The sequence below is a fragment of the Bipolaris maydis genome (genome assembly GCF_028858645.1).
Source record: "Bipolaris maydis strain C4 unplaced genomic scaffold PSV08scaffold_12, whole genome shotgun sequence".
In the NCBI taxonomy this organism is placed as follows: Eukaryota; Fungi; Ascomycota; class Dothideomycetes; order Pleosporales; family Pleosporaceae; genus Bipolaris; species Bipolaris maydis.
The window spans coordinates 1,269,292-1,290,211 of NW_027093868.1; the positions used below are offsets into that span (position 1 = coordinate 1,269,292).

At 50.8% G+C, this 20,920-nt stretch overlaps 9 protein-coding genes across 9 annotated transcripts; 4 read left to right on the forward strand and 5 right to left on the reverse strand.

Moving 5' to 3' along the window:
* Positions 1-415: 415 nt before the first annotated feature.
* PSV08DRAFT_228828 (major facilitator superfamily domain-containing protein) lies at positions 416-2,398 on the reverse strand. The gene is made up of 2 exons (XM_014224209.2): positions 2,290-2,398; positions 416-2,172 (listed from the first exon to the last, which is right to left on the reverse strand). The coding sequence occupies exon 2, from the start codon at positions 2,146-2,148 to the stop codon at positions 547-549; it is 1,602 nt and encodes a 533-aa protein (XP_014079684.1). The 5' UTR covers positions 2,149-2,172; positions 2,290-2,398; the 3' UTR covers positions 416-546.
* A 919-nt stretch (positions 2,399-3,317) lies between these two features.
* Positions 3,318-6,093, reverse strand: PSV08DRAFT_404364 (proteasome subunit beta type-1 precursor). The gene is made up of 6 exons (XM_014224208.2): positions 5,993-6,093; positions 5,797-5,944; positions 5,141-5,741; positions 4,647-4,689; positions 4,160-4,477; positions 3,318-4,108 (listed from the first exon to the last, which is right to left on the reverse strand). Exons 1-6 carry the CDS (start codon positions 6,020-6,022, stop codon positions 3,554-3,556), a joined length of 1,695 nt encoding a protein of 564 aa, XP_014079683.2. The 5' UTR covers positions 6,023-6,093; the 3' UTR covers positions 3,318-3,553.
* Positions 6,094-6,246: 153 nt separating this feature from the next.
* Positions 6,247-7,106, forward strand: PSV08DRAFT_354794 (HCNGP-like protein-domain-containing protein; the record flags this gene model as incomplete). Its single annotated transcript, XM_014224206.1, has 2 exons — positions 6,247-6,309; positions 6,360-7,106. The coding sequence occupies 2 exons, from the start codon at positions 6,247-6,249 to the stop codon at positions 7,104-7,106; spliced, it is 810 nt and encodes a 269-aa protein (XP_014079681.1).
* A 29-nt stretch (positions 7,107-7,135) lies between these two features.
* Positions 7,136-8,626, reverse strand: PSV08DRAFT_324729 (FAD binding domain-containing protein). The gene has a single exon (XM_014224205.2). It carries the CDS (start codon positions 8,521-8,523, stop codon positions 7,315-7,317), a length of 1,209 nt encoding a protein of 402 aa, XP_014079680.2. The 5' UTR covers positions 8,524-8,626; the 3' UTR covers positions 7,136-7,314.
* A 1,947-nt stretch (positions 8,627-10,573) lies between these two features.
* Positions 10,574-11,682, forward strand: PSV08DRAFT_208104 (nucleophile aminohydrolase). Its single transcript, XM_014224204.2, has 2 exons — positions 10,574-10,779; positions 10,833-11,682. The coding sequence occupies exons 1-2, from the start codon at positions 10,673-10,675 to the stop codon at positions 11,518-11,520; spliced, it is 795 nt and encodes a 264-aa protein (XP_014079679.1). The 5' UTR covers positions 10,574-10,672; the 3' UTR covers positions 11,521-11,682.
* A 199-nt stretch (positions 11,683-11,881) lies between these two features.
* On the reverse strand, positions 11,882-13,670 carry PSV08DRAFT_208107 (Enolase, C-terminal TIM barrel domain-containing protein). Its single transcript, XM_014224203.2, has 4 exons — positions 13,524-13,670; positions 13,069-13,471; positions 12,950-13,022; positions 11,882-12,899 (listed from the first exon to the last, which is right to left on the reverse strand). Exons 1-4 carry the CDS (start codon positions 13,566-13,568, stop codon positions 12,104-12,106), a joined length of 1,317 nt encoding a protein of 438 aa, XP_014079678.1. The 5' UTR covers positions 13,569-13,670; the 3' UTR covers positions 11,882-12,103.
* A 1,007-nt stretch (positions 13,671-14,677) lies between these two features.
* PSV08DRAFT_324767 (nucleophile aminohydrolase) lies at positions 14,678-15,513 on the forward strand. Its single transcript, XM_014224202.2, has 2 exons — positions 14,678-15,182; positions 15,237-15,513. Exons 1-2 carry the CDS (start codon positions 14,773-14,775, stop codon positions 15,436-15,438), a joined length of 612 nt encoding a protein of 203 aa, XP_014079677.1. The 5' UTR covers positions 14,678-14,772; the 3' UTR covers positions 15,439-15,513.
* A 1,038-nt stretch (positions 15,514-16,551) lies between these two features.
* PSV08DRAFT_208111 (uncharacterized protein) lies at positions 16,552-18,307 on the reverse strand. The gene is made up of 4 exons (XM_014224201.2): positions 17,932-18,307; positions 17,851-17,879; positions 17,325-17,781; positions 16,552-17,275 (listed from the first exon to the last, which is right to left on the reverse strand). Exons 1-4 carry the CDS (start codon positions 18,277-18,279, stop codon positions 16,724-16,726), a joined length of 1,386 nt encoding a protein of 461 aa, XP_014079676.1. The 5' UTR covers positions 18,280-18,307; the 3' UTR covers positions 16,552-16,723.
* Positions 18,308-19,664: 1,357 nt separating this feature from the next.
* On the forward strand, positions 19,665-20,888 carry PSV08DRAFT_364931 (S-adenosyl-L-methionine-dependent methyltransferase). The gene is made up of 3 exons (XM_066093073.1): positions 19,665-19,980; positions 20,026-20,586; positions 20,637-20,888. The coding sequence occupies exons 1-3, from the start codon at positions 19,726-19,728 to the stop codon at positions 20,667-20,669; spliced, it is 849 nt and encodes a 282-aa protein (XP_065948626.1). The 5' UTR covers positions 19,665-19,725; the 3' UTR covers positions 20,670-20,888.
* The last annotated feature ends 32 nt before the right edge of the window (positions 20,889-20,920 follow it).

The window sequence follows — 20,920 nt, forward strand, 5'->3', positions numbered from 1 at the left end:
GTAATCGGGTAGCAAACTGTTATGTCGCATGTATACGTCCCTTTCTTTGTTTTCTCATCATCTTGTATCTATTTCAGCACCATGTTTGTTTGTTAGTACAGGATTTTTTTTCACCGGCTTGTTTTCTTCTTTGCATTACAACTCAAACACACCATACATTGTTGGTTAGTTGGAAGAAGGGAGGTAGGAGGAGGAGGAGGAGGAGGAGGAGAGAGGAACATGGATTTTGCCCCATGTTTGATTGGTGGGTGGGTGGATTATAGTAGATACCCTTACGTTTATTTTTGTAATGCTCTCCGTATGTTTTAAGTCTTCTCATGCACAGTTTTATTCATATTCGCAAAGTTGTCATATGTTGATATCAGAAGAAAAAAAAGCTAATGATCCATTCAAGATCTCAATTAGCCTGTCTATTACAATGCACAAAAATTTCTTTTTTGTCGTATGCCCCAAATGTGCATCTATCATGTTGAATCCAAAAAAAATTACCCCAATAATATATCCCATCCCATACATGCCAAAGAAAAAAAAAAGAGATTTCTCGGCCTAGAGCTGTACCTGAAACCTGGGATTGGTCCTAATCCTCTCTCCGTAAAGCCTAAACAGCACCGGGACGGGTATAAAGGCCATGGAAATGAACCCCAGGAGCGAATTACCCCAGCCCAACCCCAACGCATCAAACATGGGCAGCCCTGCAAGTGGCAGGAACGCCCCAAAAATTGACCTGAGGACCGTATTGGCCGCAATAACCGACGCAGCATGCTTGGTAAACGCATCGACAAGATACGTCTGAATGGTCATCAGCGAAGTTAAACTCCCCAGGCCCACCGGCGCCATAAATATGATAGGAACAATCCAATGGACCTGATTCTTCGCCGTCCATCCGTATATGAAAAGGCCAATGGGCATACCAATCGCACCGGGCAGCGTCAGAATAAGCGGGAGACGATGCTCAGGCTTTGTTTTACCTTCTGTTGCCAGCTTTTTCTTGATGTAGCGGTCGGATAGCGTGCCAATTTGCAGGAGTCCCAGAAGCATGCCCGTACCGATGCCTAGGTAGGCGAGACCTGAGGAACCCGAGGAGAACTTGTATTGGCCCTCGAACACGAAGGTCATTGTTGTGAAGAAGAGATATAGAAGGCCGTAGTTGAAGGAGATGTAGAGACACATGAGTAGCACGATCGGGGAGAAGATGAGCATTTTCATTGGCCGCACGATAGCGCGGATGAGGATTTCGCGTGGGGGAAGGTCCTGTGCTAGCTTCGAGCGGAGATTGGTATTTCCCGTTGATTTGATGAGGGATTTGGTTTTGCGGGCGAGGAGGACGGGGGCGTAAGTTTCGCGAGTGACGACTAGGAAGAAAAGAGCGAAGGTGCCACCGAATATGGCCAGGATCCAGTAAACCCAACGCCAGACGAGACTTTCAACAAGGAAGCCTCCTGCAATGGGACCTGCGACGGGCCCAAGAAGGGGGCCTATGGACCAGATTGCCATTGCGCCGGCGCGTTGCTCGACGGGGAACATGTCTGCGATTGTGCCACCACCGAGTGTCAGGGGTGCAGAGCCGGCACAACCAGCCAGAAACCGGAAGCCGATGAGCATGCCCATTGAGTCGGAGACGGCGCAGGCAATGGAGAAGATAACAAAGAGTAGGTGGCAGATGTTGTAGAGAGGTATGCGGCCGTAGACTTCGGACAGGGGCGCGATGACTAGAGGTCCGATGGCGAAGCCTAGAACGTACACTGAGACGACGAATGCGGCCATAATCCTTGACGTCTCGTGGAATGCTCGCATCACTTGTGGTACGCCGGGGGCAAAGAAGGAAGATCCGACTGGAGTGATTAGTGTGACGAGGCTGAGGGCGGCAACGATACGCCATTTCTTCTTCATAGGCCAGTTTTGAGGGTTGTTGGGGTCGTCCGGCCCGTCCCAATCTACAATATTAGGATCTCGTTCTTGTTCTTCTTGTGCTTGCGTCGCATTCGACAGTGTTTGCTCGTTTGAATTTGTTGAATGTGTTGATGATGATTGGCTCTCGATGCCTTTCTCTGGATCATGAGCGAACGCATCACCTATTGCTTCTTTCGTCTGTTCGTTTTGGTGGTCTTGTGTGTCCCGTATAGGGTCTGGTGAGGTTGGTGTTGCCATTGTGAAAGGCTGGATGTGGACTGACTACAACATTGTAAGCATACTCGTATTGAATTTACGCATCTTCACACTGCCATGATGTACAAATCAGGCATGGAAAGACCGCCTTGAATAGATGTGCCTGGAATGAACAAGCCTTACCGAACGTTGGCTATACAACGGAGTGGACGTAAGCAGCTGCAAATCGTCAAGCCGAGCGGAAACTTGCAGATCAGTTCTTGAAAAACTTTACTTGCGCTAAAGTCTCCCTCACTGGGTGGTGCTTGGAGGCCACTTAAGAAAGGAGAAGAGAGGTGTGCATGGACTAAGAATTGGCCGGCGACGGAATTCACGGACACAAGGCCGTGCGACCCTCCGCAACGAAGGATAGCACGCCCGGACTTAAGTATGGGGGCGGAACACGTGCGGGTGATTGCATAGCTGCATGTGGCATGTTATTGAAAACGAAACCCGTAGAAGTGGAGGCGAAGGCATAACGTATGCTAGTCACTACAATACAATAAGCACACAAACAACCTTTCATGGAGTGTAAAAAAGTACCGTTTTTGACCGTGATGCTCCTTAATTAGCATGCTGAGCCTAGCAGTGATAGTTGTGAATTGCTGCAAGCACCGCGCGGAGGGTCGGACGGTCGGACGGTCATAGGATTCACCACTACCCCCTGTTCGAGATGAAGAGATGCGGATCTACCCAGGCTTGTGCATAGGTTTGGTGCGTGAATTCGGACGAATTTTAGAATCGTTCATATTAGCATGCATTCCAGTGACCTGGTTCCAGGTGCGTGGACGAAAAACTGCACTTCGGAGCGAGAGCCCGTGCCGTTTGTATTGTATGGATTTGACAGTCGAGAACAGATGGTCTTTGGGGGCCGTTGTTTTGTGCTAACCCCGAACAGCTAGTCAGGTGGTAGTCGAGGAAAGCTCGATGGATAGCTATAGCGAGTAGACGTTCAATGCTTGCCCCCCCCCCCCCCCCCCCCCACCCCCCAGTTTTTCGTATAGCAGGTTGTCCCCCAGACAATGACCAGGGTCTCTGATCCCTTCCGCCGTATCCGTGTCTACGCAATCGTTAACTTCAAGAAGCCATCTTGAAATACGTTTGGGCCGAATGTTTCAATAACAGAGTTTAACCTTTGGCAGTTGTGTTGAATCGTAAGGACTATGAATCAGTGCAGACCAATGCTTGTGGTGGAAATTACGTTAACTGATAGTTAGTCCTAAGCTCGGTACAAAATGCTGACATCTTGTCTTACATAGCAGAAGACCCATGGAATAAAAGAGGAACATCCGTGTCAAAACCAGACCGAAATCCGAAGCGAGCGTAAAGGAAAGCATATTGCGTATTTTGCGGCATGCCACTACCACCGGGGTCCGACCTCAACAACTGACCTTGAGATACACTACCTCTATCCCTTATTCATGACTTTCCGCCAGCCAAACTCCTCCTTCCATCCCAGCATATCTTTCATCTTCTTATTGCAAATAGGTGAATCCCGATCTCCCATCTTTCGGATCATCTGCACTCCGGGACATGTCTTTCTCAACCACTCTTCAATGCTTCCCTCCGACTCTGGTATCGTAGTCTCATCATTCACTGCGTTGAAGACTTGAAACCCTAGTCCATTCGTCTGCAAGCAAGCGTGGACAATCCCTGCCAAGTCTCTCGCATCTGTGTAGCTCCACGCATGGACTTTGAAGTCCTGTGGCCTTGTCAGATATGCTTCGAACTTTTTAGCGTGATTCTCGGGCTCAATGACGGCCGAGATGCGCAGGCAATAGATATCCACACTTGGAAAGCGCCGAGCGAATGACGCTGCAGTTTGCTCCATACAGAGCTTTGACGTGGCATAAACATCCATGGGCTGTGTAGGCGTGTCCTCGGTTATGGGGAAATGTGCATAATCGACGTTACCTTCTGCGTAGGTAACGCCATAAGCAGTGATGCTCGAAGCCAGGATGATCTTTTTATATGATCAGCGATCCTCTTGTCACTTTCAAAAAGAATCTTGTACCTTCTTGATTCCAAGCTTGCATGCTGCTTCGATAACATTGTATGAGCCCATTGTGTTAATTCGAAACGTCTCGTTGTCTGGAATCCTCATCGGCTGTGGTATGCCAGCAAAATGCACAACTGCATCTGGTGTCTTGACTGGTTCCATAAATGGTTCGCTGACGCGGAAATGACAAGACAGACTATTGAATGCCTGTGCGCCGTCTGTCAAGTCCGCCTTCAATGTGTACACATCTGGATTGTTCAATGGCGTCACATCGACATTGAGAATCTCATGGCCGTGAGACAAAAGCCCAGATATGACATGGCGGCCTGCTACCTAGAATGTGTGCATGGTCAGTAAAATTCCAAATAGGAAGAGATTCGTAACCTCATGTATCTGTACATTTGAAAGTCTCCATGACACATGTCAGAGCCCAAGTGCCCTATACATGCCAAGAAAATACAGCATGCCAAAAAGCATAGCAAAGTGACGTAAATGCACATACCCCAGAGCCGCCCGTGAAAACAATTCGTTTTCTTGATGGTGGGCTAGATGACATTGCACAGGTGAGTGTGATTGCAAAAGAGGGAGGGAGAGAGTGAGATGAGTAGACGTATGTGTCCGAAATAGAACCTTTGGGACTGCAGATGAGGTGGTGATGCTGATTTATTGCAGATTTATCACTCCCAGCACGTTTTTGTAAGCGGAGTACCCCAGTGTTGTACAGAGTTGTAAGTTCCCCGCGTATCAGCGGAGTTTTCCCCGCTTTGTTTCCGTCGGCCCCTTGGCTCAGAAATCAGCGCCAGTTGCAGATTCACAATACACCAATTGCTAAGATCAGTGATACTGCATGAGACACACGGTTGGATAAGAACAATAAATAACACAGCCAGACCGTTGGTGGTACATTCATTCATGTCTTTCATTCAGAGTTCGGCTTCTAATTGGCCGTGGTTTCTCCCCTCATGATGTTCGTCTTTCTACCACGAACTGACCTACACGGTCTGCGTGCCGTATCCTCTGATCCTGTCTGCAAAGGCCCAGCTCTGGTTCTCTAGCTTCACATTCTCGTCCAATTCCACGCCCTCCTTGGTCACGACTGCAATCGAGTACTTGTCCATACTCCTAGCATCCCTGTAGAAAAGAACCTTCATACACTCCTTGATCTTCTCTACTGCCTGTTCCTTTGTGACGTTCTCCACAGCGGCCTCGTCTGGCAATATGGTCCTCAGAATCGGCTGGGCGAGATGTGCACCGAAACCTGTGGCTAACGATGGCGACGTGAATGTGGTACCAAGGAGATCTGCACTTGCGAGGAAGGGCTTCGACTCGCCATCCATGCCAACGATGAGCAAGTGGTTCCACAGTGGGTCGAACTTGGATCGGCGGTTGTACATGACTTTGGCGAGGTAGGTGTGGAGGTTCTTCGCATTGAGCGAGTTCTCAGAAGAAGAGTAGTTCTCACGAATGTCCAGAGAGTTCAGAAGGCGGTCGATGTACTGCATGTCTGAGACGTCGCCGCCGAAACCCACGACTACTTCATCGTTGAACTTTCGTAGACGCTTGACGTCGGTGAAACGGGCGAGAGATCCGTATGAAGCTAGGCAACAGCATTAGCAAGGCTATCCTCTATAGCTCACCATGTCATCTCGTACCCAGGTTGTCCGCCGCAATTACTACGCCATCCTTGAACTTGGCCGCGAGTACTGAGGTACCGGTAACAATCGGGCTCTGAGTGTGCTGATTTGGGCCATCGGATGAAAAGTGCGAGGGATCGTAGGCACCGTAAACATCGTCTCTAGGCTGTGATGCATTAGTACTATTGCTATTGGCGGCGGGTGGAAGACGTACACGGCCCCATGCCTGTGGAAGGTGATTCATGTTTAGGACGTTTTCGTTGAAGCTCGGATTACCACGGAGCCAGCGATTCGAGGCCGAGATTGCAAACTGATATCTCAAAGTGGGCAGGAAGGCGAAGTTGTTATGACGGTGCGTGTAGGCAGTCGGTGGTTGCGCAGCTCGCCCGCCAAGAGATAGACTTGGCCCAAGCTCCGTTTACTCAAGACAGCTACAGATGATGGCCCACGAGCATTGTGCACTCCAAGATGCTCGGAATTGGTTATCCAGATAGTGACGAGGAAGAGGTCGTACCGGCGACGAAGCCAGAGGTGAGACTCATAAATTTTCCCAAAGGGCTTCGACCGCTACTAATATAGAGTTGACCAACATTCCTGCGACAGTTGCGCCTGCCCCAGCCCCAGAACCGCCTTCTGCACCTCCTCCACTTCTCGAGCAGCCTTCTGCTTCCAAGGGACCAATCAACGGACCCTCGCAAGGACCAACTGTAACGCCGCCTCCCGTTGACAATGGCCTGTCGGACGATGCTGCTCCAGGCTCACCATTTACAACCACCCGCGCCTTGATCCAGAACCTCACGTTACCTACCGTACCAAACTTCGACATACCACCTTCACCTCCCGGATCGCCCCCCCAAAAAGCGACCAAGAAATTTGCGCAGTTTCTTGAACTCAAGAAGAAGAACCAGCACTTCAACCATCGCTTAGAGAGCTCGTCCGTATTGCGCGACCCTGGCCATTCTCAAAAGTTGTTGGACTTTGCAGGCATAACTGAGGAGGAATCTTATGCGTCCACGCTTTCAAACGACGTCGCCATACCCACTAGCTTTCCGCCCTGGGCCTACGTGGAGGAACTAAAGGCTTCACAGAAGCAACTTGCAAAGGCGAAGGAGCAGGAAAACTCAAAGGCACCGAGAAGAGCTCTTGATTTTGTCGCTGCAACCAAGTCTGGGACCTTGAATGAAGCAGGTTCCCCGTCCATGTCCACCTCTGGAAAGCGCAAGGAACTGGAACATAGAGGAAGAGATGATGCGAGTTCCAGAAACATGTTGAAGAACAGATCAAGGTCACCAAAGAGGAGAAGGTCAAAGTCTAGGGAGAGGGAATAGAAATTCGAGCAACATCGTAGTCCGAATCTGTGGAGTTAGCCAGGAATGTATACAAGCTATGCGTATTTGAGCGAACACAGAAGGTTATTACTTCATACCATACAGTATGTCAACTCTTCTCCGCGATACATGCTGCAATATCGACATTACAAAACGTAGTTATACATGGCAAACTTGCACCTCTAATCCCTCATCTCCAGCTATTCTTTCACAATTTACGAATCTGTCTTGCCATATCATCCATAGCAATATACGAGAACGTCATTGCCGGTGCTAAAGTAGCCCCAGGCCCTGGATACCTCTTCCCCATAACGCTCGCCGTCGTGTTCCCCGCTGCATATAGTCCCGGAATTGGCTTGCCATCTTCCATCAGCACACGCGCAAACTCATCTGTTAACAGACCACCTTTTGTTCCGAGGTCCCCAGGATATAATCTGACAGCGAAGAAGGGGGCTTCTGCAATAGAGCCCAGGTTGGGATTCGGTTTGTGGTACGGGTCACCAAAGAAGCGATCGTAGGGATTTTCTCCGCGGCGAAAGTCCTCGTCGACACCGTTGCTTGCAAAGGTGTTGAACCGTGCAATCGTGTTTTGTAAATTCGTCGGGTCGATGTTGATTTGCTTGGCCAGACCGGCGATACTGTCGTCTTTGTAGATGAGCCCATTCTCAATCGCCCATTGTGGTGTGTGCCGTGGACCGAACTGACCGAGAAGGTATTTATTACGGTGCCTTGCGTCGATGATGATCCACGAGGGTGCGGCTGAAGTGGTTTCATGGCGTTTGTTCATCATCTTACCGAAATCATCGTAGTCTAAGGCTTCATTTAGGTAGCGGTGGCCGTCTCCATCGACCACAATGGAATGAGGAAGTGAACGAGCGGCTAGGTCGAGAATGGGGGTTTCGCCCATCATGATCATGGGCATCCACCAGGCTGCATCCATCATGTCGATCGCACCGCCTGCCTTCTGACCAGCCGCGATGGCATCGCCTTGATCACCTGGTGAAGCAGCGCTCCATTGCGCATGCTCAGCCCTCTTTTGATGTTGATCGCGCATAGCTGGGTTCTTTGCAAAGCCTCCTGCTGCCAACAAAACTCCATTTCTCGCACCAATTCTTACTTTTTTGCCATCTCTTTCAACCACAACACCCACTACCGCTCCCTTCTCGTCGGTCACAAGCTCCACCAGCTTGCTTCCCCTCCATATTTCCGTCCCTTGCTGCTTGTTCATGTAAAGCAACTGTCCGATCAGTGACTTGCCTAATGTCACCGGTTTTTGGCCTGCCAAAGCCCGAACCGCCAGTCTGGCTACGAAAACACTGGATTTGAGGAAATCATGGAGATGAGCGCCCATGCGAAAGATGTGAGGGCTTTCGTTGGAGTAAACAATAAGGTTGGGACCGGATGGAAGCCTAACCATAGACCGCCAATCTTTCAGCTTCTTGAGATTAAACACTTTACCCTCAATCACACGACCTAATGGCTTGGAACCCGGCTCCAACGAGTGGTAGTCAGGATATCCCACACCGGCGCGCCACTTGAATCCGCCATCCTCTAAGAATTTCACCATCTTCGGGCTCTCGTTGAGGTATGCTAGTTTCCTCTCCTTCGTGCTGGACCGTGTGTTTGGTGGTACGATTGCTTCGAGGTAGGTAAGAGCTTCCTCCAGGCTATCTTCCATGCCTGCTGCTTTCGAAACATGGTTGTTCGGGACCCAGAGCGCACCTCCAGAATACGCACTGGATCCGCCGATTGTGGATGTCTTTTCGACTACCAATGGATCCAGACCGTGGTGTTTTGCGCGTAATGCTGCTGTAAGACCACCTGCACCAGAACCGACTATGACGACGTCAGACACTTTGTCGAAATCATTCTCTTTCAGTGCCCTGACAGTTGCCATAGGGGCTCGGAAATTCCCTCTCCAGATTCCTAAATGGGCATTTCGGGCGATTGGTCGCCTAGGTCTCGACAATGTGCCGCGGAATCTCACGATCATGCTGGACTTCATCTCTTACGCTGTTCAGATCTCAACAAATGGTGTGTTTCATAGGACAAGTCTTTGGGTGTGCAGAAAGTAGAGTCTCATTAAGCTCATGGACGAAAGATTCGTAGCGCTTACTGCCGCTTATTACTACGCTTTTGCTTTAACGCTGAGGTTCACATTGCGGGTGTACCGGATGACCGGCTTTAGTAACACAGCTGGGGGGGCCTTGTCGTCTTACGCACTAGGAAATCTAGGAAGCGAACGAAACATTTTATACAAAGTGATCACAAAGTTCCGCAGAAGTTTTGACTCTGGTATCGATATGCTTCCAGCCATGACTCCTGTGCAGTCATGCATGGCCAGACAGGCGAAGCAAACAGCCAACGTGTCCCAGAGTAGCAAATGATCCAATGCGGCACGGATGTTGTTAGGCTAATCTGGTTTGCCAAGTAAGCCTCTACATGGATCTACGTTGTATATTCATATATCTACAGCACTCCGTTGATCCTGATCCGCATTGTTGAGGTAAGCGACCCAAATAGGCCAGTACGGGTATGGAGATGCTGAACTAACGTCTGGTTAAGGGTTAGGCTCCACCAGAAGAGCTGATAGCTGGTATGTAGCACCGCGCAAATTGGCTGTAAAGTATTGATGACTCAATCGCGGTGCTGACACCGAGCATAGGCGAAATGTTCGCGTAGTAGTGGGGATAGAGGAAGTCGTGAGGGCGCTCACTACTACCGTGTCCGTGCGTGTCATACATCAAACCATTGAAAATAGCTTTATCGAGAACGAGACTTTAGCGCCACATAGAATAATGATTGTCAAAGTATGGGGGGAGTGAGATGTTCATTCTAGCCAGACTTCACTAACTATGGCTATTATATGCCTACTGGAGGTGCTTCTCAGTTGTTAGAACTAGCTGGCGTTGATACACGTACGATTGATCACATACATGTGCAACTGAGGTAATAGGGTGCAATAGAGAAGAACCTCCACTATGCGTCTATTTGCTACCAGGCTTCTAGAAAATTAGGAATTGTTGTACATGGCATTCTTCTATTGGCCTATACTCCGATACTGGCGACTACATTGGGAACTTTAGTACTACTATGGGCTGGTGGACTACTCAGTCTCCCAAATGGGGTTTAAAAAAAGTGGCAGGTCATCCACGTATTCCGATATTCAATTTCCTATAGTCAAGTGTTCGAGATGTCATTGGTCTCTGGTGTATGTTCGCGCGTCGGTGTAAAGAAAGCTTGAAGATGGGTTGCAGAAGCTGTACATATACAAAAGTGCAGAGAAAAGTCTAAGGTTCTGTATGTAAAACATACCTGCAGTAAAGTAAAATGTACATGACAATCACAGTGAAATCCGCTTTATCTGGAAATCATAGAGATGCATACCCTCACTACATCAGCGCCAAGACATTAGCGCGAGGAAGCTCCCAGGCACTCGAGCTCCGCGTACTACAGCTCCATCACCCAAAACCAGAATCGCCGGCCGACTGAGATACGACGCCCTCGAACACTCATACAGAACCCCTTTGTACCTCTTGCTCAGTTCCAATCTTCAGATAAACACAATGGCTGCGCTCTACACCGGTGCACCTCCACAAGGCGGCCCAGGCTACTCGTTCAAGCAAACCCCCACAGCTGTCCCATCCGGCGAGCGGCAACATGGTTTCTACCCGTACGTAAACACCCATGTATATCCAAAACTACACCATACTGAATAGCCCCCAGGTACACCGACAACGGCGGCTCAACGCTAGGCATCTCCGGCGCCGACTTCGCCATCCTCGCCGGCGACACACGCTCGACATCCGGCTACAACATCAACACACGCTACGCACCCAAGCTCTTCAAGATTGGCGGCGAGGGCTCGGACAACAAGGGCGCCAGGATAGTCCTCTCGGTTGTGGGCTTTGCAGCCGACGCCCACGCTCTCAAGGAACGCCTCGACACCATTGTCAAGATGTACAAGTATCAGCACGGCAAACCCATGACCGTCTCGGCATGTGCACAGCGACTCAGCCACATTCTATACAACAAACGCTTCTTCCCTTACTACGTACACGCTATCTTGGGTGGTCTGGATGAAGACGGCAAGGGCGCACTGTACTCGTACGACCCCGTCGGTAGCTACGAGCGCGAGCAATGTAGGGCAGCCGGTGCGGCTGCATCTCTCATAATGCCCTTTTTGGACAACCAGGTCAACTTCAAGAACATGTACGAGCCTGGTAGCGGAGTAGGCCACGAGCTCAAGTCGAAACAAGCGGAGCCGCTACCTAGGGACCATGTGGAGGATCTGGTGCGGGACGCTTTTACGAGCGCCGTTGAGAGACACATTGAGGTTGGTGACGGGCTGCAAATGATGATTATCACAAAGGACGGCATAGCTGAGACTTACACCCCGCTCAAGAGGGATTAAGCGTTTGGTTTCATGGCTGACGAGGGGGGGGGGGGGATATTCACGAACATGATGACTTTAAGAGTGCAGAGCAACATGTATGAATAAACATAGCACTTGCTACTTTAGATGATGATCAGAGCCTAGTCTTTCTACTACCAATTACAAGGCTGGTTCAGTACTACTTCTCTCTCTGCCTTTTCTGATGATTCGCATGGGTTCTTCCTAATCTTCCAGGCCGCTCAAATGTACTCACTGCTACCAAAAGCTATCGTGACATCTTCACGTGTCATGCAGACATGTAAAGGACATGCATTAGGTTTGCTAAGGCAAATGTACAGCTGCATTGTTCGTACGCAGGCTAGCGGGACAGCTCCACTTCATCATATGGTAAGTTTATTACAAGACATCGAAATTCAGACACGAATACTGAAAAAAAAATCACTAGACAGTGCAAGAAGAGTATTACACAATTGGTATGTCATCTCATTCCATTTCGTACATATGATTGTCCTCCGACATCAAATTCTATTATTCATAGCGATTTTATTTTCCCTAGGACTCGCAAAGGTTCATTCCTAGTCACACTCTGCCCATAACGCGTTTACAGGTTGATGGCAGTCCGGAAGTTGTTGCCAGCGTAGATGGCATTGTCACCAAGCTCCTCCTCGATACGGAGAATCTGGTTGAGCTTGGCGAGACGCTCAGATCGAGCTGGGGCACCAGTCTTGATCTGACCAGCTCGCAGACCGACGACAATGTCGGCAATGGTGACATCTTCAGTCTCACCGGAGCGGTGGGAGACCATGACTCCCCAACCGGCACCGAAAGCGTCCTTGGCAGCCTGGATGGCCTCGGTGATGGTACCAATCTGGTTGACCTTGAGGAGAAGGGCGTTGCAGGACTTGAGCTCAATGGCCTTCTTGATGAACTCGGGGTTGGTGACAGTCAGGTCGTCACCGACAATCTGGAAGTCGGAAGTCTTGAAGAAGTAAGACCAGGCCTCCCAGTCATCCTCAGCGAAGGGGTCCTCGATGCTGACAATGGGGTACTTCTCGGCCAGAGATTTGTACAGCTCGGCGAGTTGCTCGTATGTGAGCCACTTGCTCTTGTCGCTGTCGGGGTTCTTGAAGTCGAGGTCGTACTTCTTCTCGTCGGCCTTGTAGAACTCGCTGGATGCAACATCCATGGCGATCTTGATCTTGCCAGTGTAGCCAGCCTCTTCAATGGCCTTGGTGATGAGGTCAAGGGCCTCCTCGGGGGTCTGAATATCGGGGGCAACACCACCCTCGTCACCAACGTTTCCGGCAGATTGGCCGTAGGTCTTCTTGGCAAGGGACTTGAGCTTCTGGTAGACTTCGGCACCTTGGCGCATAGCCTCGGAGAAGGTAGGAGCCTCACTGCAGGGTATTAGCCAGGTTGATGCATGCATGCATTGCAGTGAGCTTACCTTGGGACGATCATGAATTCTTGGAAAGCAAGACGACCACCGGCGTGCGAGCCACCGTTGAGAACGTTTTGGACTACCTTATCAGCTGGTGAATTCTTGACTAGGTTCGAAGAACTTACAGGGTACGGGAAGGACGTAAGGCTTCTTGGTGCCCGCCAAGTCGGAGATGTGTGCGTAGAGAGGGACACCCTTCTCGGCAGCAGCGGCCTTTGCGATGGCCATTGAGACACCGAGGATGGCGTTGGCGCCCAAGTTGGTCTTGTTCTTGGTGCCATCGAGCTTGTTGAGGAAAGCATCTACGGCAGATTGGTCCTTGACGTCGAGCTTCTCCTTGATGAGGGCGGGGGCAATGGTGTCGTTGACGTTGGCAACAGCCTTGGTGACACCCTTGCCACCCCACTTTGACTTGTCGCCATCGCGGAGTTCGCAGGCCTCGTGGGAGCCGGTCGAGGCGCCAGAGGGGACAATGGCACGGTGAAGACCAGTCTCAGTGACAATGTCAACCTCGACGGTGGGGTTACCCTTTGGGAGCGTTAGTGATGAGGCTGAGTTGGGGGGCGTGGCGTGATCATACGCGGGAGTCGTAGACGGAGCGGGCGTGGATCTTGGTGATGGCCATGGTGACTGCAATGCTGACGGCAGGTTAATTGATGAGACTGGAGAGGCAGAGGGTCGGAGCAGAAGATAAGTAGAGAGGACGGATGCGCGGGTCACAAAGTCCGGCCGCGGATAGGACGTGGAGCAGAAATTTCGACTTACTAGGAGTATGCAAAAGCTCAGGTCGGTGTTGTTTTGTTTGGGTGGGGTGTTCCAGAGCTTATAAGCCCAGCAAGGTTTGGAGGGGTCGTTGAGCAGATTCAGCCCCGCTATGACGCTGCCGCCTCATTGGCAGCCACGGCCTCTCTCGTAAGAGCATGCAGCAACATTATCGCAGAAGCCATCGCGGGGGGAGAGCCGCGCAGGCATCCTGTGGAAAGCAATGGAACCCGCCCGGCAGACGCCCATTGAGAGCCTCCCGGTGAAGATGGATGCACGGGAGATCGCCTCGCTTACCTATGTCTAGCTTGCCGTGCTGTGCTCCATGCCTGAGAGGACATGGCTGAATCTATGCCGACATGCTGTGGCATCGGCTGGCACCATGCCGTCTCTCAATGGCTATGCATGGGCATGGACTACGCTTGCGAATGGGTTCCGGCCTTCTTGGTACTCGTCGTGAAACTTTGTTACCTCAGTTTATACCGCAGGCTAAGGCGAGTCCAGGGGGCGCCAAGGCAGGCATCCGGTGAGGCTGCTTAACTGCTTCACATTTCACACAGGAAGAAGTGGAGCCGGCATGAGATTGCTTTTTAAGAGCCCGAAAGGCCATGGTTGTATAGACACGGCGGCTGAAACGGGCTCTTGATCAACGCTTTGGAAACACGAGTACCCTCTTCAGCATGGCGGAGATCCGCACATATCAAACCTTGCTTTTGTGGCTTGCTGCATAGGCAGAGGAAGACTGCTTCCCTGGGACATGACCAGAAAATACACACTACGGGTCAGGAGTTGAGTCGTGTGTCAGAAATCCCGAGACGGAGCCTTCAGAATCATGAAACCACTCTTCATGGAGCGAACAATGGCTCTCAGGTAGAGCTCACGATATGCCAAGAGATTACGTGGCCCAAGCTCCCGCGGTGTAGCCTGCGCGTCAATCACAGGTACCTCTGTTCGCGTATGTCCCCCTCTAGCATCCAGACCCGCCGTCGAAACCCCTCCAGGCTGCACAGGCACAATCTTCACAGGACCGCATCCATCAGCCTCAAAAGCCAACAGAATTAGCAACCATGGAAGTTCTACTAGGTATCACGGGCAAGGACTTTACCCTCATTGCCGCCTCCAAAGCCGCCATGCGAGGCGCCACCATCCTCAAAGCCTCGGACGACAAGACAAGGGAACTCAACAAGCACACCCTAATGGCCTTTTCCGGTGAAGCAGGAGACACTGTTCAATTTGCCGAGTTCATCCAAGCAAACGTACAGCTATACTCGATGCGTAACAACATGGAGCTGTCACCAGCGGCAACCGCCAACTTTGTCCGGGGAGAGCTAGCATCGGCACTGAGGTCACGGAAACCCTACACAGTCAATCTGCTCCTGGGCGGCTATGATACGATTGCGGACAAGCCTACATTATACTGGATTGACTACCTTGCGAGTCAAGCAGCGCTTCCTTATGCGGCACATGGCTATGCTCAGTATGCTTTACCCTCTCTCACGGAAATTGAATGACGCTAACACATGGGTTTCAGGTACTACTGTCTCTCTCTGCTCGACAAGCACCACCACCCGGACATCGACTACGAGCAAGGCTTGAAGATTATGCGCATGTGCACCGAGGAGCTGAAGCGTCGTCTACCTGTCGATTTCAAGGGTGTGATGGTCAAGGCCATAACAAAGGATGGCATCAAGGATGTAGAGTTTGAGGATGATGTCAAGGTGGTGATCCCATAGAGGCTGTAGTAGGATTGGTGGGGGCTACAACACTTTACAACATGTATAAAGTCGGTAGCCGGCATGGAAAAGGCACCGGGAATGATGACCACGTTCATGAATCAAGGCATCGAAGAAGTGCCATGAATTAATGACAATGATACATTACGAAATTGGCTTTGTCAAATGGTGGGCGGATGTGTTTGTAATCTGTCCCGTGTCGGGAACGCCTCTGTCTAGCAATTGTCGGACTTGGCTAGTCTGTGAAGATGCTTCTTACTGGAACCAGACCCCGTGTGGTCACGACGCCTTGACATCGAACCGCGGAGCATCAGATACAACCCCCACGCAGCGGTGTACATCACTCTGTATGTATTCCACGGCCGCAAAGCGCCATGTCACGTGGGGGTACAGCGCCTCAATGCCAGTGTGAGGGCAGCATCACTTGACAAAAGCACGCGTGCAGAAAAGTATGTATGTTCTCCCAATAAATCGACACCGACATCTCATCGCCATCACTGAAGACGACCCAACGAGATGCCAGCTTCCTACAGGAGGTTCGCTCTTCGATCCCACGCCACCGTAGTGGCTGGCAACTAAAAGACAAAGATGTTCTGATAGTCGTGGCTGGAATCGTTTGTATTTTTTTGATCAAGGAGCGAGAAAGGAGGACGAGGGCTTGAGAGGTTTTAAGCTGTCCGCTTGCCAAGACTGTGGCGCACGGGGCACGTCAGATTTTTTGGCTGTGCACGGGCGTTTGTGACGATGGCTGGCCGGTAAGGGCGAGGCTGAGAATCACAATTTTTGGATGCATTTGTGATCTCGCGACGGCCATCGTTTTCTGGCGTTCACTATACAATGCACACACGCTTCACACGAAAAGGAGGAAGCACTGTGCACTGAAAAAGGTGCCAGCGGTAGAGTCTCCGAATGCCGGTTACACGCTGCCATGATCAGTATCCGCGGATCCCCCAACGACAAGCAAAATTCTGAGGGCCGCGACGGTAGATGACTTTGAAGGCGCTGACTATCGCGGAAACAGCAAGAGCATCTTCATCCTCGCATGTCAATGCTACCCGGTCATCTACAAATTCAAGCCACATGCCATGGCACACATATTTCAGGTGCCATTTTCAGAAGTCAAGTCTTTTTTTTTCATTTACTATGGGGGTGGCTAGTGGGGATGGAGCATGTTGCGATCCGTCAAGGATAATGACAGTATCACCGCTCAGAAAAACTACTTGGTTCTCCTCCACCGCCGGACATGTGCTTGCCTAGTCGGACTTATTCGCATCAGTGTCGTTGTTCAGTTCTTGTAACCGTTCTCGTATCCGTTCACCATGACCTCCTGCAGACCCTGAGGAATGCCATTGGCATGGCCTTTGGCAGTGCCGTTAACTGCACCGTTGCTCAGACCATTCATCACCTTCTTGGATGCATTCATGGCCTCCTCAATAGGCTTGTCGTTCACGGTGTATCCAGTGTCGGATGCGTCGACATACGCATCGAGACCAGCACCCTGGCGAGGGTACTCCTTCATCAGCTCCTTGTGTCGTCGTAGAGCCTTGTTCATCTCCTCAGCAGAGACATCGTTGAGGAATACACAAGTACCAATAGGGTTTGGTACGGCAGCACGAAGCAGGCCGTCACGGGTCTTGAGGATGGCCTTGGTGGCCTTGTCGAGCATCTCCTCATCGAAAAGCTCGTGATCCATGGATAGACCAGCCCTGGAGAAAAGGTTCAATAACCTCTTGTGCTCCTCGTCACTGAGGAGACCACGCTCGTTTGCCAGCGTGGCAGAGTACGCCATGTCAATGGAAATGGCATGACCATGACGGAGCGGTACCTTGGGAGAGAGCTACAGGAACGTCAGTGAAGTTTGCAGTTAAGCATCACGACAAACTTACCTCGTGTAGAGGACTCCAGGTGTGACCGTAGGCAATGACACGGTCGAGGCCAATCTCGTGAAGGTTGGGTGTCTCGAGCTTCAGCATCTCATGGATACCAGCACGGTTGATCTCATCGGCTGCCTGAAGGACCTCCTTGTCATCACCCTCACGGCCGAAGCGGGAAGTGATCAACTTCTCGCAGTACTTGTCCAGCAAGTCAAATGTTGGCTTGTGAGCACATGTTGAAATCTTAATCAACTCTGCGAAGCCATTGCGTACCTGACCCTCTGGCAGGGTCTTGAGGAACGAAAAGTCCAAGAAGGTGTGCATGGGAGCGTGGTACGCCCCTAGGCGGTTCTTGTAGTTGCCATAGTTGACCGCGACCTTGATGCTAACACTAGCATCGATCAGGCCAATAACGGTAGTGGGAATGCGGATGAAGTTGGTATTCCTGCGGTAGGCGGCACAAGCAAATCTAAGGCCACGAGTTAATCCTATTCTTCAATTGCAGTCAGGCCAGAGTGCCTTAAGAGTTATGTTTTACCCAGCAACATCAGTCACTAACCCTCCACCCTATGTCGTATTAGCACCCGCGGAGAGCAAGCGGACTGACTGAATAACTTACGACTACAAGCACCGGCTCCTTGCGGATAATACCAAAGTCAGTCATCGAGTCAACGATGCTGAGAAGGGTCTCCATTGACTTGGCCTTCTCACCAATCATGGTCTTGTGAATAGTCAATGGCAGGTTGTAATGGTCAAAGTACTTTTGCATCTCATCACCGTAGATGTTGAAAATGTTCAAGTCCATGACAGCCAGACAACGACCCCAACGCTCATAGCACTTGGCCAGATTGTTGTTGGCGGGGTTGAAGACGCCATCGAGGAAGGTGAAGTCATATTCAATCTTCTCGTACCCCTCGACATGGAAGCCGTTCTGGGTCTCGACAACAGAAGCCTTGAGATCTGACATTGTGCAAAAAAAGATTGGAAAAAGTGTGAGTGAGAAAAGTTGAGTTCTGCAGGATGAAGGTACCAACACATGTGCTCTATATACATTTTACGAGACCAGTGTCAATGATGAGCACTGGCACATCTCTCGCTACACGCTTCTCGATTATTGGCTCGTAGCTCTCGAGAGCGACCAGGAGACGTCAAGCATACGCACCACTGTTGTCCATGATGTGGCCATTCATGGGTCCCGTGTTGTTTCGACTTGGTACGGGATCACTAGGAGATAAACTAGGCTCTTACTGGCCAGCAATGATGATATGACTCCCGGGAGGTTGACTTTGGTAGCGGCAGAAACCGGCTCTTGCACATGGGATATGCCATTTTCCCATGCAAGAATGTGCTTTTGCATGCTTGGAGAAATGCAGAACCCTAGTAATCACCATCGACCAGGGACAGAAGTGGCGTAGCATGAGGTGCTAGCCGATTTGGTGCGAAGACGGAGTCTCACCCGGTTGTGGAGAAGGAAATACACTACGACTGCGGGGCAAGCACAGAAAATCACCTCATACCCACTATATTTCATGCATTGAACGGTGGATGACAGCCTAGGGATGTGTTGAGGGTGATCAGAGGTGCGGGCAGTACGTCCAGCGAGTCCCACGCGCCTGCTATGAGAAGTTAGGGCATCCAGGAAACCGCCGGTACCATAAGAATGGGGATTTTGACACCACAGCTCTTCGGACGCTTGCGGTATACATGAAAGAACTGTGACGACCTGAGGCTGCTTTTCGATCTTAGCTCCCGCTTCGGGTAGATAAAGTTTTGCGGATCCCAAGATCGTTGAGTTATTTAACTATGAATCGACAAGCGTAAATTGTCACGGCTGTCTTCTCCCAACTATAACAGGCTAGTACAGGCTACTGGGCTCTAGATCGTTGACGACAGCAGGTATATATACAAAAGTGAAACGTCAATACCACGCAGAAGCAGGTATGCACCAGTCAAGTGGCCCACCATGGCACCCAGTATCCACATGGTATCGCATACTACTTGCCGTAGTCAGTGCCAAGGGGGCACACTGGATGCACACACGGCTTGGGGCCACGAAATTGGCATGATCCAACGTCTCCGCTACATTGGCATCCCACGCGCAATACGGGGTTTCGGCAGTAAAAGCAATACGGTGGGTGCTTATTGTGGCAACCCGTTGGTCATGTCCTAACATAACCGATGACACCTTGTGCTTTTGCCACAGCAGGGGGTTGGTTCTGTAGGTTGCGTACTAAACGTGTGGAGCGAACTGCGGACCCCTCAACTATCTCACATATTCCTGCATTACATTTCGTCATGATTAACACCAGCCCCGCACTAGAGTCTACGCGTTGAGGGGCATAGACATCTCTGGACGCGTCGAGTGTGATGGCCATTGATACATTTTTCATTTCGCCATTGAACAGCAGCAATCATGGGTAGCTTCGATCAGAGCAAGGCGTACGCAGCACAAGAGGAAGAGGGTGCTTTTTTCGACGATGGACGGGAGATTGAGCTGCTGCACTTTGTTTACTCGCACCCCAACATTGACAAGATACGAGGCTCACCAGAGGGCGTCTTAGCTGCCATTGATGAATATGGGAGAACGAAGAAGTATCTCATGAATGTTGGAGAGGACAAAGGCCGCATTGTCACTGATCTCATTGCAGAAGTCAAGCCAAAAACTATGGTATGCAAGTCTAGAGGAATAAGACTGTTTTCTAACAGCAAGCAGATCGAACTCGGCGGTTACGTAGGCTACTCGTGTATCCTATTCGCAAACGCAGTACGCAAAGCTGGCGGGGAGCGATACTTTAGCTTCGAGCGTGATCCTGCATTCGCAGCAGTCATCATGTCCCTCGTCGACCTTGCAGGGCTCAGTGATCTCGTAAAGGTGGTTGTGGGCTCGAGTGACGAGGGAATTGCGCGTCTGGTAGCATCTGGCCAGCTCAAGCACGTGGATCTCATGTTCCTAGACCACTACAAGCCAGCCTACACAACGGATCTCAAGCTCTGTGAAGAACTAGGACTGATCACCAAGGACTCAGTACTCGCTGCGGACAACGTCATCAAGCCCGGAAATCCGCCGTACTTGAAGTACGTTAGGTCGAGTGTTGAGGAGAAGGTCAAGGAGGCTGGAGAGAACGGCCAGACGAACGTCAATGGCATTGCTGAGACAAACGTTAAGATGTACGAGAAGCGATATGGCAAGGCCAAGTTCAGTGAAAGCAAAGGCAACCCGCATCTGCAATACGAGAGCAAGCTGATCAACAGCTTCGAGCCGACGGGCGTACCTGTAAGTCTAGACTTTTGACTAGCTCCGTGGCCGAGTGCTGAACATGACAGGACGGGATCGAGATTACGCGATGCGTTGGGTAGGAACGCGTGAGAATAGAGAGATATGGGCGGCACAGTTGGACCAGGGGCGGATGTGGAGTCCAGAGACCGAGGGGGAGAGGTGGGATATTCAACACGGGTCCAGCTACAAGAGTGAATGTGATCAAACATGCAATCCTCCTTGCTGATGACGGAGCTACAAGAAGGATGAAGACGCCACCTCGGAATGCAATGCAGTGACTATGCAGTAGGTGGTCAGTCACAAAGAAGCAAATACGCGCGACACGGCAGGG

Excerpts from the sequence above, each read along its gene's own strand:
- PSV08DRAFT_228828 (XM_014224209.2), bottom strand. The coding sequence starts at position 2,148 with ATGGCAACACCAACCTCACCAGACCCTATACGGGACACACAAGACCAC.
- PSV08DRAFT_404364 (XM_014224208.2), bottom strand. The coding sequence starts at position 6,022 with ATGAATCACCTTCCACAGGCATGGGGCCGT. Across the intron at positions 4,690-5,140 it reads GGATACGGCACGCAGACCGT|CCCACCATCAAGAAAACGAA; the intron begins GTAGGTCAGTTC and ends AATGTCATCTAG. Across the intron at positions 4,109-4,159 it reads GCAAGCTTGGAATCAAGAAG|ATCATCCTGGCTTCGAGCAT; the intron begins GTACAAGATTCT and ends TCATATAAAAAG.
- PSV08DRAFT_324729 (XM_014224205.2), bottom strand. The coding sequence starts at position 8,523 with ATGGTTAGGCTTCCATCCGGTCCCAACCTTATTGTTTACTCCAACGAA.
- PSV08DRAFT_208104 (XM_014224204.2), top strand. The coding sequence starts at position 10,673 with ATGGCTGCGCTCTACACCGGTGCACCTCCACAAGGCGGCCCAGGCTAC. Across the intron at positions 10,780-10,832 it reads CGGCAACATGGTTTCTACCC|GTACACCGACAACGGCGGCT; the intron begins GTACGTAAACAC and ends AATAGCCCCCAG.
- PSV08DRAFT_208107 (XM_014224203.2), bottom strand. The coding sequence starts at position 13,568 with ATGGCCATCACCAAGATCCACGCCCGCTCCGTCTACGACTCCCGC. Across the intron at positions 13,023-13,068 it reads TTACGTCCTTCCCGTACCCT|TCCAAAACGTTCTCAACGGT; the intron begins GTAAGTTCTTCG and ends CTGATAAGGTAG. Across the intron at positions 12,900-12,949 it reads GAATTCATGATCGTCCCAAG|TGAGGCTCCTACCTTCTCCG; the intron begins GTAAGCTCACTG and ends AATACCCTGCAG.
- PSV08DRAFT_324767 (XM_014224202.2), top strand. The coding sequence starts at position 14,773 with ATGGAAGTTCTACTAGGTATCACGGGCAAGGACTTTACCCTCATTGCC. Across the intron at positions 15,183-15,236 it reads GCGGCACATGGCTATGCTCA|GTACTACTGTCTCTCTCTGC; the intron begins GTATGCTTTACC and ends CATGGGTTTCAG.
- PSV08DRAFT_208111 (XM_014224201.2), bottom strand. The coding sequence starts at position 18,279 with ATGTCAGATCTCAAGGCTTCTGTTGTCGAGACCCAGAACGGCTTCCAT. Across the intron at positions 17,880-17,931 it reads AGGAGCCGGTGCTTGTAGTC|GGTGGAGGGTTAGTGACTGA; the intron begins GTAAGTTATTCA and ends AATACGACATAG. Across the intron at positions 17,276-17,324 it reads CCTGGAGTCCTCTACACGAG|CTCTCTCCCAAGGTACCGCT; the intron begins GTAAGTTTGTCG and ends ACGTTCCTGTAG.
- PSV08DRAFT_364931 (XM_066093073.1), top strand. The coding sequence starts at position 19,726 with ATGGGTAGCTTCGATCAGAGCAAGGCGTACGCAGCACAAGAGGAAGAG. Across the intron at positions 19,981-20,025 it reads AAGTCAAGCCAAAAACTATG|ATCGAACTCGGCGGTTACGT; the intron begins GTATGCAAGTCT and ends AACAGCAAGCAG. Across the intron at positions 20,587-20,636 it reads TCGAGCCGACGGGCGTACCT|GACGGGATCGAGATTACGCG; the intron begins GTAAGTCTAGAC and ends TGAACATGACAG.